Raw genomic sequence first — 16,794 nt, 5'->3', positions numbered from 1 at the left:
GGAAGAAGTATCGACGAAACGAAGCCATAGGGAGCGCACGGGGTATTTTCAAAGCAAGCTAGGGACAGATAGATAAACAGAGAGGGCAACTCTATCGCAAAGAAATACACAGGGTCGACCAAAACTTTCTAAGTGGACCAATACCCTCTTTTTTTTTACCTAATTTTCTAACAATTATTCTTTTCCAAAACATTTCTATCTTACAATTAAATGTGTCAATTTTTACGAACCAAACAATATTGATTTTTACGATCTTAAATATCTCAAAAATTTCTTTTATTTTTGTTTCAATGACCTTGATAATTTTGGCAAACTTAATTCAACCCAATCAAAAAATTAATAGAAATGATATTTATAAATTTTTCATTTTCTTTTTTATAATCAGCAAAGTATCTTCTCGCACAGTATAAGAAAATAAAATAAAATAAATGTTTTGAATGTTTGTTATGAAATTAAAAAGGCATCTTATTTCTGTGAAATAAAATAATTTTTAATATCTTTTTTGTTTTGAATTAAGGGTTGATAAATAAGGATTGAATCTATTCTTTCTTTCAATCCTTCTTATATACATTTCTTTGACTTTTGATATAAGGTTTGTTTAAACAAGGACCACCATGAACGTATTCGTAAAGGGTCTGGGGTTTCCTGGCGAGACTTTCACCGTCGCCACTCTCGCGTGCCATTCCTTTCATTCAATGCTAATCCGAATCTTATTATATTATAATGCCCTTTCAAACGAATCGTCGGAAGTAGTAGTTTCCTGCTTAACGATTTTCAGACGAGGGCTAAAAGTGGAGAGAGGGAATGGTAGTGTAGAAATTGAAGGGATTTAAGTGAGAGAAAGAAATGAAATGAAATTAAATAAAAAAAAAAAAAAAAAAAAAAATGAGGAATGACGAAATTCGAAGTGACGAATCAGCGAATAAATACGATATCGCAAGGTCTTTTACTTCGAATTGATCCGATAAGAAATATTTCATTAAGACGGAATTAAATAAGTAAAAACGATAAACGTGTATTAAACGTATCTTTCCGTGTAATCGATATTTCTGTATAATATATATTTATATCATGTATAAGCTTTTTTTTTATCGAGTTAGGTTATCTATGTTTAATTATATTTATTATATGCAACACAAAAGGGTTATGATGAGTCAATAATTCGATATCAGTAATATAATTTTATTATTTTCTTTTTTATTCGGATATTAATAATTATTATTCTGATTTGGGTTTAAATCGAAGTAGTCAATTGTGTTAATATTTTTTACGGATTTTAGGTTATGATACATATCTTAATAATAAGAAATGGATAAGTCATTGTTCTTTTTTTTGTTTTAATATAAATTAGAGTTGAATAATTATTGTTGATAGTATGATAAATTAAATATTAGATAATTAAGATTTTCACATTTGTGCAACAAATTTTATAATAGAAAGAGAACCACAAATATTTATGTGTGCACAAATAAAACTTAAGATTAAAACATAAGAAAAGGCTATTTATTGGATTAGTATTTTAAAGAAATTGTCAATACTTTGAATATGTATGCAATATAAATTGTAAACTGGGCCTTAAGACAATTGTTGTAAGTATCAGACTGATTAATACAAAGATAGTATTTTAAGTAAATAATGGCTGATTTTTATTTCATATAAATCTAAAGTGTAAACAAAACGTCATAAAAACAACCAATGTTAATTTTTAAGCAATTGATAGAATAATTTATATAGAACAAAAATCATTTATTTATTGAATTAATATTTTCAAACATTTTCATCTAATATTTTCAAGAAATGTAAACGTAATTGAAAAATATACAATTAATACTAATAATATATTCAATTATTCTTTGATAGTAATCCTACTTTTTTCTGAATTTTCATGTGATCCACTACAAAATAGGGTAAAGTACGTTAAGTCTAGTAGAATCGATCGGCTTTAACCATCGTATGTTAAAGTCACTTCTTCATAGTGACAGAGACAGAAAAAAAAAGAACAAAAATAAATGAAAAGAGAGATAAAGAAGGAAATAAGAAAGAAAGAGAGAGAAAGAGAGGACTGAAAATACTCAAAATTCCCAAGATGGACGCTTATGACATTCCGAAGAACCTCGTTGATCAACCCCTTACCCTCCACCTTTGGCGACAAGTCCCCCACTCTCTCTCCCAACCCATTTGGATGACGAAGCCACAGGGTAAATCGTCGCGTGCACGAAATTGCACGACCAAGTTGAAATTCCACGAAATGGAATTGACCGAGGAGCCCAGTTAGTTGTGTAAATGAAGTAAAGTCGTCACGATAAGAGTGACAAAAACAATAAAATTCGTGGTTTATTCTATGATATTAACGAAATTCTTAACGTTTTTCTAATAGGAATGGTTAAAGAAATAATTAAGGGTTAGATGTTTTTAATTGAACCACGAAAAAATTGTTGCTGCGAGGTGTTTGAGTGAGAGTTACTGTTTCGCGTGTTCTGTTCTTACTTCCTTTTTATTTCTTTTCTTTTGATTGTTTTTTTTTTCGGGTTTCCTTTTCTTTCTTTCCGACAAGATGCTAGCACGATAACCGTATGCGGTATGATAACACGGTTTGATTATTAACCTACCACGACTCCGTTTTAACTGATTATCTTTGATTTATTAGATTTAAGTTTTGAAGCAGTTATTTTATAATATTTTTCGATAATTAATATTTCTTTTTTTTTCTGAGATTAACAAAGAGATATAATATTTTAATTGATATTTAAATTGTGATTTGATTTATAGGTTAGAATATAAATCGATGATATTAGAAACCAATCAGAGTTATTTCTTTCCTAAAAAAATAAATGCAAACCTTAACATAACCTCTAAACTTATCACTGAAAGTTCTTCATTCATTGATCATATTTTAAACTTCATATAATAAGAATTACTTACTACAAGAGGATCACTTTGCCGCGAATCACAACAAATTCTATTCTAAACTTATATGTATTTAGCGAAATTGCTGAAGTTAACCTAACATTTATAATGTAATAAAAAATAATATATTAAAAATAAAATATTAATAATAATAAATCCTAAAGAAAAAAAATAAAAAGAACAAGTTTAAGACTAAAATAATAAAGTTCGAGGCTAATAAATTTTATTATTTTGTTTAAATATTAAATTAAAATATAAATATATATTAATTTTATCATTGAAGTTTGATAGTTCATTAATCGTGACTAGGTCTCATAGATTCACACGAGAGGAACTACTACTTATTACAAGAGGATCGCTTTGTCGTGAAGCACGATAAATTCAAACTTAATCTTGTCTATGTATGTAGATATATACACTTAGCGAAGTTTCAACAATTCACAAGAACGTTACTCCTAGAAAGCTTCAGTATAGGTTAGCGAGAGAGTAAGAGACTTCAATTTCCATTCTGGCACTTTCATTCCATGAATTCGTATCTGACTTGTCCGTAACGAGACTTCTGTCTGCCATGAAACAGAACATCGATCGTTCCGTTCTACTTCAACTTCGAATTTAATTACTAACAAATTCCTCAAACCTCTACTCCTCGCCCACTCCTTCTCACTCGAATGATTGTATACTTAATTTTATTAATTATAGAGTTTAACACTCGTTATCTTATTATTTTGTTAAAGAAATATCACCTAATAAAATATTTGCAAATTGAAATATTATAGATTTGTACTTATCGTTAATATATTTGAGTTAGTTTTAATGATAGATAAAACTTGTTATTAAAAATATACTTAATTGTGTTTAAATGTATAAAAAGTATTCTTTCGAAAAAGAGCTTCCCAAATTTTCAAACAAACTTAATGTAACAATAATATATACGTTTTATTTAATGTTCCTAAATTTTTATATGTTTTATTAAATGAATTATTATGCAATTTAGAAATATCTTGTAAAATTGGAAGTATCGTTCAATTTCTTATTGGTTTATTCAATAGTATTAAAATTATATGCTTGCATTTGCTTGAGCGTATACAGTAAAAGGGTTCACCCTATTACTAGATTCCAAGATTATAGTGAAACGTTTCTGAGCAGGCGCGTCACACACCAAATTGCACATTCCTGATCCTGTTCCTCCTCCAATTCTCCCTCTACTCTTCACTCCTCCCTTATTTATATTGAACATGCGCTGTTCGTACCATCGCATTTAGTACCAATTATATTAACCTAATGGTTTTACATTTAATACAGTTTTAATCATTTTTTTTTCACATACGCAGCATCCAATTTTTAAAATTAAAAATTAAAACCAATTGCAAAATATAATTATATTATATTTTTTTCTATTCTTTAACAATTAATAAATCATTATTGTTGTTACGTGCATCATTGTTGTATAAATAAAATAAAAATTAAATTTAAACTTTCTATTTTACTGTAAATTATTATTAACGTTTGATGAGTATAGTTTTTAAATTACAACAAAATTGTATTTTTTCCTGTTTAATTTTATTTCTCTTTCAAAACGACTATATATATGTAATATATAAATAAATTATAACGAAACATATAATATTGATATTTAAATAACGAATCAGAGTATAAAATTCATTCACGCGGAAAGTCCGCATTCCCCAAAGTCAACAACCGGTTTTCAGATCATTAATTGTTTTGATACTAGCGAATAAATTAATTTGTTGGGGGGAAAGGAGAGAGAGAGGGTTGTAGGCGTGTGTAGTGATCGATAATACGAAGCTGAGTTTGAAAAGTTTCAGCAGAGGTGATCACAAAATGTGATACTAGCATCCCGTCGGATTAAAACGTTTAATGAATCATTCTCCTTGAAGCTTAGCAGATTGAAAAAAAAAAGGTTATCCGTTTAAGCCCGTTTTACGAATGATTGACTTAATCTAACATAACTGATATCAATGTATTATTTTATATACGTAAAACTTGAATTTTCTTTAAAATTGCATATTTATAAAATAAATTTGTACGAAATAATAGTAATAGTAATTGGATAGTAATTTATTTTTCTTTTTTTCTTTACGTTTATTACTTGAATTTTATTGAATGAGGAAATATTAAAAAATATTCGTTGAATTTGTAAATATTTAATACCTAACCTAAAAACGATCTACGTATACTAATTTTTTATCATAATCAGTTAAATGATCAATAGTTAACAAATTTTATATCTTTCACAATGAGGTACTTAAATAATTCGAGAAAATAAACAATTTTTAAATAATAATAAAGTATTTATTTGCATGATTATAATTATTGCAAAATTAAATCAAGAATAATAATGAAACTGAATAACAAAATTTATATTTAAAATTAGAAACGGGTCATTTGATTAGTCTAGAAAGGTTTAAGTATTAAAATAAATTAAAGATAATAATCTATCTTAATTTTGTAAATGAGTGAGAGAGAATGAGGGAACGTTGCACACGCCCATGAAGATAAAGCTTTTGCCTATATCAGTTTGTTATCAGTGAGAAACTAACATAGATTGTGCGGTAACATCAAAAAGCTGTCAGTTTTTTGTTGGTAAAGCAAACAAACAATACGATCGATGAAAACACGAACATATAATAGTTTTCATTATTATGTCCTGGAAACTTTCCTACTCGAGTTATCATATTGGATTATTTTTATAAAGATTTCTTATGAACATCATTTATCAATCCAATAATATAATTATTCCTTAAATGATTCGAAACAATCAATATTGTTTTCTTTTTTTACAAAAATTTCATTTGTCGCCATTACTGATACCTAACCTCACTTTTAATTTCAAAATCATTTAATTAATATTATTTTTACTTATTAGTTTATAAATATTAGGTAAAATTTTGTTATAAACACATTAATTATATTCGTGAGATGTTATTTTTCAACAGCAAACTTAATAATTATTAATAATTTTGTATATTCAATTATATTTTGATCGAGCCTAAAAAAGTTCTTAAATAGATCGAAAGTTCTTAGATGGTTTCAAAAATTAATTACATTGTTTGAAACTATTTTAGGGTAATTTTGTTTTTAAATTCTAAAATTATGTAACTAGTGGAATCTTTTGTGTTATTCATCTGAAAAGTTTTTGGGCTATTTTGTATTAATATCAAAAGCTCGAAAAGTATGATAATATTGCAATGAGTGAGAAAGATGCTCGCGTGCATTATTCTACGTTGATGGGAATTCGTAATGCCTTTCCGGGACGAAAGGAAGCCGTGCCAATTAAATTTGAATTTATCGAGCGTGATTATACTAATTGGTTGCTTTTAGGCGCCGTTGTCGATTAATTTATCTCGATCACGAGCACCCATTCGAGAAACGCTAGAGAACAAAATCGAAATAGGGGAAGAAAATTGTCTTGTGAAAATGATTGGTGGAAAGTCATGAAAATGAATAGAAATTAGAAAAAAAGGAGAGAGGGATTATGAATTAAAATATATCGACGAATAAATCACGAGCATCAACACGTCGACATATGCAAATGTTATAATTTGTATGCAAATATTGTGATTTAATTATTAACGAGTATTTAAAATAAAAATTAAAAAATTATTTAATGAAAAATTTAATTAATTTAATTAATAATAAAATTCAAATGAGATACTTGGTGACCAATAAATAGATATATTTAAAATATTCCAAGTATTGCAATTAATTTATTTAAGAATTTTATTCGAAAATTTATAATTTATATTATATAACAATTTAATTAAAAATATTCACCATTATTAATAACAATGAATAATTAAAATTATGATTAATATTTAAATAATAATACTTTTCACATAAAATCTAATCCTACTCTATGTTTTCAATAAACAAGATAAAATAAATGTGCCTATTAAGTGTGGTTATAAATGTATAAAGAAAATTTATTCGTATAAATATTATCAGGTGTAATTTACGTTTCTTAAAATACCTCATAATCCGTAAATAGACGTAAATTGTAAGAACAGCCTCTTTATTAACTGGCCGTGTACAGCGGCGCTATCTCGCGAAGCGAACGTGCGTGTAAAATCATCGAAGGAACGATAAACTTGGCCGTTTCTATGTCAACTATGCTTGTCGTTATATCGTCGACATATTCGCGATTAGATATTTAAAACTAGCATGGCGGAACTCTTCGATCTCACCTACGAGTAAAACCAGCTTCTTCAACCACAAGTCTAACGTTTTTCATCCATTCGTTTTCCCGATTTTGAATTTTATTTTTTTTAAATAATTATCATCAATATCCGATATAATCATCATTTCTATCCAATTATTTATACTTTCAATTTGATTTTTCCAAAGTTTATTACTATTATTAATAATATTTTTTTTGTTTTTTACCATTGTTTGTATAAAATATTGCATACGTCAAATTTGATTTGTGTCAACAGTCCAAAGTTATCAAAAGTTTTTCACAGATTATGATTATGATTTTTCTTTTGCAATTTATATTTCATCTTTCTAAGAAATAATTAGGATTGTATATGAATTTAATTGATAATATTAGAATACAGAAATATGTAATTTTGATTTCAATCAAAATTGAAATTCAGTTGATATTTTTCATAAAGTACTCGAGACAGTTTGATTAACGTTCTTAAAGAAACTAACCAATAGGAAGTAAGTAAGAGTTAAATATTTCCCTAGAAATTTCATCCGAGCCGCCTAGTAATTTCTTCCGATGAGTGCACGCGATCGTTCGATATATTGTAATAGCACTGTCCGCACTAACTTAATTACTAGCGTTGGTTTGCAAGCACCAACAGCCACAAGGATGGGTGCTACACATTTTCGTTTGGGTTCTTGCACGCGAAGTAAATCTCCAAGGAATGCTTCTCGTATCTCCGTCGATGCGAACCGACTTTAATTCTAATTAACGAATAACGATATGCAATCAAGCACGAACGTGTATATAGAAATGTGTATTATAATTTTTTTTTTAAATATATAAAATACCATATATAAATAAATTATATTAGATTTAATTAAATAGATGTATTTCATTTACATATAAGGGATAATATAAATTAATTACATATTAAAATATATTTTTTATTTATATTTTTAATAATATATATATTAATCATTTTATTATTAATTTAATTTATTATTAATATAATTTATTTTTTTTATTTATAATATAATTTATTAATAAAATAAATTCAAAAATTAATATTATAAAATAATATTATTAATAATCATTTATTTCAGTGTTCTACTTTATTGTATTTTACATATTATAAATAAAATCAAGAAAAATAGGTATAAAATATTAGATAGATTGGAAAAAAAACAACGTGTTACCCAACAAACGATTATTTCTATTATTTTATTTAAACAACGAGCTACAAGCTCGTATAACATTCGTCCTCCTAACGTACGGGATCGTTTGTATAAATAAACCTCGGATTTTGTAAGAAGAAAAACTTATTATCGCGTAAAATAAGTATAGTCAAATAAAACTGCCAAAACATTTTCGAACGGGATCAAAAATACAAACGATTTATATTAGGAAATTTATGTTATACGAAACGTACGTGCGTTACATTCGAGGCGTGGAAAATATCGAGAAATAAATTTTTAAAAAATAAAGACGAAAAACTCTCTTTTCCCCTTTCCTTCCCCCCTCTTCCCTCCATTAAAAAAATAGAGAGAAGAAAATAATGTGGAGAAAAAAGCAAAGGCAAAGAAGTAAAAAGACAAGAAAAAAATAAAATGAAAAAAACATATTGGTCAAAGAGCGAATTATCGTACACTCCCTGTAAAATCGTGCTCGAGAAAAGACACAAGGGGAGTGGAAAAAGAAATATTCGTCCGTTTGACTGTAAAACTTTCTCACCCACGCGATCCAGTTTATTTCAAGAAATTATTATTAGACTCGTATATTAAGGAGAAACAGAGAAAAAGACATAAGAGAGAGAGAGAGAGAGAAATGAAGTAATGATCTCTCTCTCTCACACACACTCTCCCTCTCTCTCTCTATCTTTATGTATTTATCTATTTCTACATTTTTTTATTCTCTCTCTCTCTCTCTCTCTCTTACTTCTTTCTATTTATATTAAAATTTTTCTCCTATAGTTTTCTCTATTTAATTATCCTTTCATATTACTTTCTTTCTCTCTTTTTTCTTTCTTTAATTGTTTAAAACATATATATATATATATATAATATATTATAATATTATATTTTATTATCATATTATATAACATATTATTATATTTTATTATCATATTATATATAATATAATAATTATATTTGAAGCCAAACCCCTCCCCCGGCAATGCTAACAATGCCTAACAAGGCAATGTGAACAATGCCTGACCCGTCAACTTTTCTCTGCCATTTTATGAACCTTTGCAAATCGAGTTATAACTCGATAAGGTATTCTACACGTAGGAAATAGAGTGTATTTTAATTTAATATAAGAATCATTTAAATCCGTTCACTCTTAGTATAAAAAATATTTACCCAAACTTTTTAAAGAAATGGTAAAGTAGCACAATTTACAGTATTGCATTATCTGACATTTTATGAGCCTTTGCAAATAGATTTATAACTCGACAAAGTATTCTACGCGTAGAAAAAAGAGTGTACTTTAATTTAGTATAAAAATCATTAAAATCCGCTTGCTATAAGTATAAAAAATATTTACCCGAACTTTTCAAAGAAATTTCAAAGATGTACAATTTACAGCATTGCATTATCTGACATTTTATGAATCTTTACAGATCGATTTATAACTCGACAAAGTATTCTACGCGTAGAAAAAAGAATGTACTTTAATTTAATATAAAAATCATTAAAATCCGCTTGCTATAAGTATAAAAAATATTACAAGTATATTCACGGGAACAAATCGCAGTTTAATGTTAAAATGTTGTAGAAAATGTAAACTAACAGTAAAAAGGTTGATATGTTGCTAATATTTGTTGCTATAATGTAAAAGGAATGCCTTAAAAACATTAAAAAAAAATTTCTTTCGAACTTCTTTTTATATATAATATTTTAAATAATATATAATATAATATAATATTTTTATAAATAATAAATAATTTAATTAATACATAAATTATATTATATATATATATATATATATATATAATAAATAATAAATAATAAATTAATAATAAATAAATATAATATAATATTTTAAATAAAAATTGATCTGTTTTTGATTGACTATACATTGCAATTAAAAAGAAGTTCGAAAGAAATTTTGTTTTTAAAGTATTTTTTATTTTCAGGTTATCGCAAGTACCTGAAAAATCATGACTAGAGTTAAATGGGACACCCTGTATATATCGTCTACTCTTATACTTCATTATTATTATCTCATACTCTTGTTAGTCCCTATTTTTCTTTATTTTTATTTTATTCTTTTTCTCTGTGTCCCTTTTCCTTTGACTATATCATACATTTCTGTCATTCACAATCTACATTTTCTTTTTTTATTCTCTCCCTTTTCCTTTACTTTGTCTCTCCTAATTTTCTTCTTTTCTTATTCTCTCTTTTTTTTTCCTTGTCTTATAACGAAGAAGAAGGAGGAATAAGCAAAGACACACCCCTCTAAAATATGTTCGTGAATTCGTCATGAGCAAAAGGGTGGGTGGGGGGCTGGGTAGGGGGGTGCTCGTTAAACTTACCAACTGACGCGTCTTCCGCGAACGGAGGACTCAAACGAGATTATCGCTTCTCGTTCTTCGACGAGTTTTAGTACTATAACTATGCTTGAATAATCTTTACCAGCCGGTGCAACCCTGAACGTCAGCGCGCGCGCGCGCACAAGTACCCAGAAAGTGAGACGTATGATTTATCCAACAAGAGAGAGAGAGAGAGAGAGAGGGAGACTTTCCGTGGCCGAAAGGGGGGTTCAAGGACCGTCCGTGTCCGATCTGCCGTGAACATTTCCATCACTGGGATTCCGAGCTAATTCGTACCGAGACCACGTGCTAATCCGTCTTAAGTTGAAGGTTAGAGAGAGGAGTATAATAATCGAGTGGTACACCTACCTCGACCAAACCATCCATTTAAACTTCACGCCCAACCAAATTCAATGAAACTTATATTATACGAGTATTTGTGATCGTATTTAATATATTATCGAGAAATATGTTAAATCGTATGAAAATAGTTAACACGTTTATTTAGAAATTGATTTATATTTTTTATCATATTTAAATACCACTTTCTTCGAAATATTCGCGTAACCCAATAATATGAACAAAATTTGCTTATATTAATATCTTATAGAGAAAGATTCTAGATCGTTATTGAAATAGTTAACGTTAATTTAAGAATTGATTTATATTTTTTTTATCATATTTAAATATCACTTTCTTCGAAATATTCGCGTAATCCAATAATATGAACGAAATTTGCATACATCAAATTACGCATTCCGAATTATATTTTAATTTTGTCGATCAACATTTACCAACATTTTTATTTGAAATATACTTGAACTAAAAATGAAGATAATTTGATATAAATTTGATAAGAATAAGATTGTTTTGAGATAAAACAAACTGACAGCGAGTAACATTCGACGTAAAAGCGGCAAATTAATATTTAATCGAATGAAAACAATCGTAAATGAAATAAAACAAATAATTAAACTTACCAAAGGTGAATAGAAGGCAGAACTGTCCATACCGATACTAGGATAAGGGGCCTGATCGGTAGTAGAAGGTGTTGGTGTAGGGTAAGAGGAATATGAGGTAGCAGTTGGTGCCAATCTTGGATATGCTCCTAATGCCAATCTCGCAGCACTATCGTATTGACAACTGCAAACTGTTTGGCCGGTAACTGGGTCCGTCATCATCGGCCTACCATTTTCACAACATCCAGGTCCTGTAGTCGCAGCTACGGGAGTAGTGGCACCACCAGATGCTCCAGTTCCTCCAGCACCTCCTGGTGTTGTTGTTGCCGTTGACGAAGGTGAAAGGGCACCAGGGCTTAGGGCTCCTCCTGACGACATAGCAGGTGAGGTTGCTGTCGTCGGCTGCCCGCCACTCACCAGCAGCTGTAACCATTTATTTTCTTATTTAGTTTAAATTGTATATTGTTTAAATAATTACAAATAAAATAATTTTTCTTTACATAAAAATTAGTCGTCATCGAGTACGAATTGTTGTAGAAAGTTATTGGAATAATGTGACGTTTTGTATTTAATGGATAAATTATATTTATTCGTCAAAAATTGAGGAAATATTTTATTAATGTAGGATTGGTGAAAAATATTAGACCATTAGACTAACTAAACCAGGAATTCGAGTCCGAAGTTTACCATTTTCCGGTCAACTTTCCTCACTTTAATATAAATATTTGTAACTTAAGATTAATATAATACTTCGAAAGAAAATATAATGACAAGATAAACTAACGAATATATATATATAAGAGACTTAATAAGTCTGATTATTTATAGTCCCACAAACTGGATCATAGTGATCTAATTCCTGATGATTTAACGATCTATTAAATAAAACCTTTAAACCGTTTCTCTCAATCTTTCACGATATCAATACATGATCTCTCGATGATGTAATAACCATAAATCTGTATGACATTAGCACAACGATTAAACGATAATTATATTATCTATTAGATATCTTCTCTAATCAAACAACCAATAAACTACAAATATAAATCCAATAATATGTATACTTTTCAGATCAAAAGCTCATCGTGCCGACATATTCTGTATATTGTACACTGTATACTGTATATTGTACACTGTATACTGTATATATATACTTGCTAATTCAACTACAAAACAAACACACACACACAGATTACCAATTTCAACAATGCAAATAATAAATTCCATACTTGATAAACAATGGGTTGTTCATTTTGTACAAAGTATAGTACTAAAACGTGCTGAACACGTTGAGCTTCTTAACCGGTATTAGTCGCGATCTCACGAATCAGGTGAACTTTCTTGACCCTTTGGAAGCTCGATACGGAATACTAGCATCGAGATAGTTAAAGATCGACATGCCTTTTAACGGATACGATCTTAGGATAGATTACAAAGTAAGGCGGTACTATTCGAAGGCGTGGCGTTAGTTCCATTGAAAACAATGGATCGATTTTTGCATCGTAAAAATAAACCACGTTCAACAACAACTACCCCCGTCAATTCATCCTCAATCAAAGATAAGAGTAAAAAGATATATTCAATTAAATTAAATGAATTTCGTATTGGTAACCAGGACTCTGAGATGAAAAATAAATCGAGACTAGTTGGAATAAATCTCGTGTACCAGGTAATAGATACACACGTGTATCTATTATTACAAGTATGACATGCGTTATTAAATAATTTTAATGTTATTACGTTCGCATAATCATTATCTAGTACGGAATAATGTATATTTCAAATGATTTTGCAACGTTTTATTATATTCAGTGGAGAACATCAAGTTTCTTCTTATTTTTTTTTTCTTTCTTTTTTTTGTATACGATGTTATTAAATAGTTAAATGTAATTGACGAGTATACACGTCATCGAGAAATTTGCAATATTATTTTTTACTACACACAATTTATAAGTAAAACACTTTTCAAAGGGGTCACAATAATTAACTGATTAAATACCTAATGATAACTATTTATTTTTTCATTACGAGTATACACATAAATCATAATTTAAAATATTAAACAAAAGTTGTATGATATTTGTATCAAAATACGAAAAAAATTGTTCCCTAATTTAATATTTTTTGTTTATATCAAATGAAACTTCGTTTAATATGTTCACATATGTTTATTTATTTGTATTGACAACCAAGTCACGATTCGTGATAAAAAAAAAAAGGAAAAAAAAAGTGTTTAGTTGCATAAGTTTCATTAAAAGTGATCCTTCGACTAAATCAAACATTTTCTTTCTCACCTAATAGAAAACTAATCAATGATTGGTCGTTTCGATAAACTTCATTAGGATCGATGTTTGATATACCAAATGAAAGGAATCGGAGTGCGTTGTTTCATTAGTATCATCGCACACCTGTTGGTTTTACCACGATACTGTATATCTCTTTCAGTCTAACTAATAAAAAAGGTAATTAGTATTACCATAAGCGTTAACTATCGATAAATGGCAGGTTAAGAAAATGGAGCAGTTTGTATTATATAATGACGTGATAAAGTATACCATGACCGATAAAGTTAAACACGTGTAATAATTAAAAATGAAAAATAAAACAAAAGAAGGAGGGAAAAAGAAAAAAGAAAAGGAAATAATAAATTACCCGATAATTATCAACGTATATTGTTAGACTGAAACGTGTACTGATATTGTTGTTATTTGACTTTTAAAAATAATATTTATGATCGTATTTAACAAGTTTAACTTAAAATATAAATATTTGCAGAAAAATTATCGTTAAATTTTATGCGTTTATTTTAATACTAAAACGCATGCGAGGACACACATTTTTTCTACATACATTTAAATAAAATATAAATTTTGTATATAATTTATATTAAAACAATATTGGAAAATATTTCTGTACAATATAATAAAATCACATTAATTATTCGTACGTAAAAACATGAGTATACTAATGACCGATCAATTACACGTAAAGATAAGGAGATCAAATTTGAACTTAATTTTTAATTTATTTATTTCGAGTTCGATTAAGGAGAGCACTAATCAGATGCAAAAAAAAAAAAGAAAAAGAATTATCCTAATTTATTTCAAATATAAATACATACGTTAAAGAATATAATATGATAAATAATCAAATTCAATTACGATATTATTTACGAATATTTAATAAATAAATTAATTAATAAATAATATATTAAATAATATATAATAATAATAATAATATATAAATAATTAATTAATAAATTAATTAATAAATTAATTAATAAATAAATTTTAAATTTTAATATTACATATTAATTAACATGTACACACACACAAGGTATATAACCTTGCATAAATATTTAAATAAAATAAAACTTTTCTCTATAGAAAACATGAATTAAAAATATTTCTGTATCATACAAAAAATCTCACGAATTACTTGCAACAGCCATTAATATAATAATGATCAAAAAAAATTCAAATTTGAATCTCATTTCAAATTAATTTATTTTCGATTGAATCTAAGGATGCATTTCTAAAATAAAACAAAACAATAATGACAAATATATATATTACATACGTAAAGATATATGATAACAATTCTCAGGATGAATTAAAATCATAGTTGAAATCATAGATGCGTATGGTATCCTATAATAATGAAAATACGTTAGGTATATTCCACGGTAAATTAGCTCGTTGTAAATGAGGACGGAACGAATCCCGGTAATTAATACGGCAAGGGCGTGGAGTTATTTCGAGAGAAGAGGTAGCTCCCTATCTCTCACTCCTCATTCTCTCTCACTCTCTCTCTCATTCTCTCTCTCATTCTTTCTTTCTATCTTTCTCACTCCAGTAGGATGCTAGAACTCGTATCCACCTTGATAAACCCTTTCCACTAACTTCCCGCATTCCGTCGGCAAACGGTTCGCGAGTGAGAGACGAGAGAAGTGAGAACGAAGCTTGAAACTGCAAACATATGAACGGATTTGTTCTCTCTCTTTCTCTTTCCCTCTCATACAAACACATACATGCATACACATATACACTTTCAGTTTCTCCGTTTAATGTAAACCTTTCTATCAAGGAAATGTAGAGAGTTGGACAAGCGTAATATCGCGAGAATGTGTAGATTCGTGACTTGGTAGGTAAAACGCGAATATAACAACATACAACGTACTTGAAAATTTGATGGGAAACATATCGGACACATATAGCGTGCTATTGGTGTATCATGTACGATAAATTGTATATGAGTGTTCGTGATATTTCGAGATGAAGAAAGAATAAGGAAAAAGAGAGAGAGGGAGAGAGAGAGAGAGTACCTTTCTATTCGTAGGCCATGTTGAAATCACCGGAGAGTTGGAACAAGAAAAAGAAAGATAACGCCTACGAGTTTAAATGATAAATAGGATCGACGAAAATTTGATTTCTTAGTTGCTTCCGTCTGACATTAATCCGTTTTGAATTATTAAAGGTGTGGATTTAATCCAGTTTATGTTTTATTAGACACGCATATACGTACACGGTGTCCCTCCAATAAGTATACAATAATTCAGGATCTAATTGTGGTATGGATTTTTTCTTCAATCTTATTTGTTAAGAAATTCATTTCACCGTAAATGTATACCTCGTGGTTTATTGAATAAAAAAGTATTAAGTTATTTTGTTTAAAGGTGATTAGTTTTTTAGATATTTAGAAATAATGTCAAATGCAATACGCTACTTTTAGACGTGTTGGATATATTTCGTTAGGTTAGGTTTAGAAAAATTAGTTAAATTGATTCGAAATGTGGATTATATGTTTAAGATTTGCTTTGATTTTGTTGTTAAGTAAATATTGAAATAGAATTAAATTGTGGAATGACAATGTTGTAATAGTTATTAAATTGTTCACTGTGTATATTTAAAGTATTATAATCGACTTAAGCCAGACGAACTCGCGTTTCCCTTTTTCGGTAGGTCATTTAGTTTTCGAGGCTTGCGATGGAATCGTTTCTCGTGATCGTTCAACCCAACAGAGCCATTTATTCTCGCGAGTCGTGAAATCGTGCCACCGTCGTCGTGGTGGAACGTTTCGCCTGGGCAAACGGAGATCGCCAATAAATCGCGTCGCGTGCTGTGCCATTGCCGTGCGACGATTAATAATCGTGAAGCCCCGAGAGCTATTCGATTAAAACGCGCAAAATACCGCGTGGTATCGAACGATTTTCTCTTTCTCTC

At 28.6% G+C, this 16,794-nt stretch overlaps 1 protein-coding gene across 1 annotated transcript in view; it reads right to left on the bottom strand.

Annotated features, from left to right (window-relative positions):
- Window positions 1-16,794, bottom strand: part of LOC122515479 (homeobox protein araucan) — an 85,994-nt gene that overhangs the window by 43,682 nt on the left and 25,518 nt on the right. The window contains exon 3 of the mRNA XM_043632847.1: window positions 11,591-11,992. Coding sequence (XP_043488782.1) covers window positions 11,591-11,992 — 402 coding nt within the window. The remainder of the gene's footprint in view (window positions 1-11,590; window positions 11,993-16,794) is intronic.

This window comes from Polistes fuscatus, unplaced genomic scaffold, assembly GCF_010416935.1.
Source record: "Polistes fuscatus isolate 324 unplaced genomic scaffold, CU_Pfus_HIC Scaffold18, whole genome shotgun sequence".
Classification (NCBI taxonomy): domain Eukaryota; kingdom Metazoa; phylum Arthropoda; class Insecta; order Hymenoptera; family Vespidae; genus Polistes; species Polistes fuscatus.
Note: the sequence above shows the minus strand (reverse complement) of the source record. Positions and strands in the feature narration are given on the sequence as shown.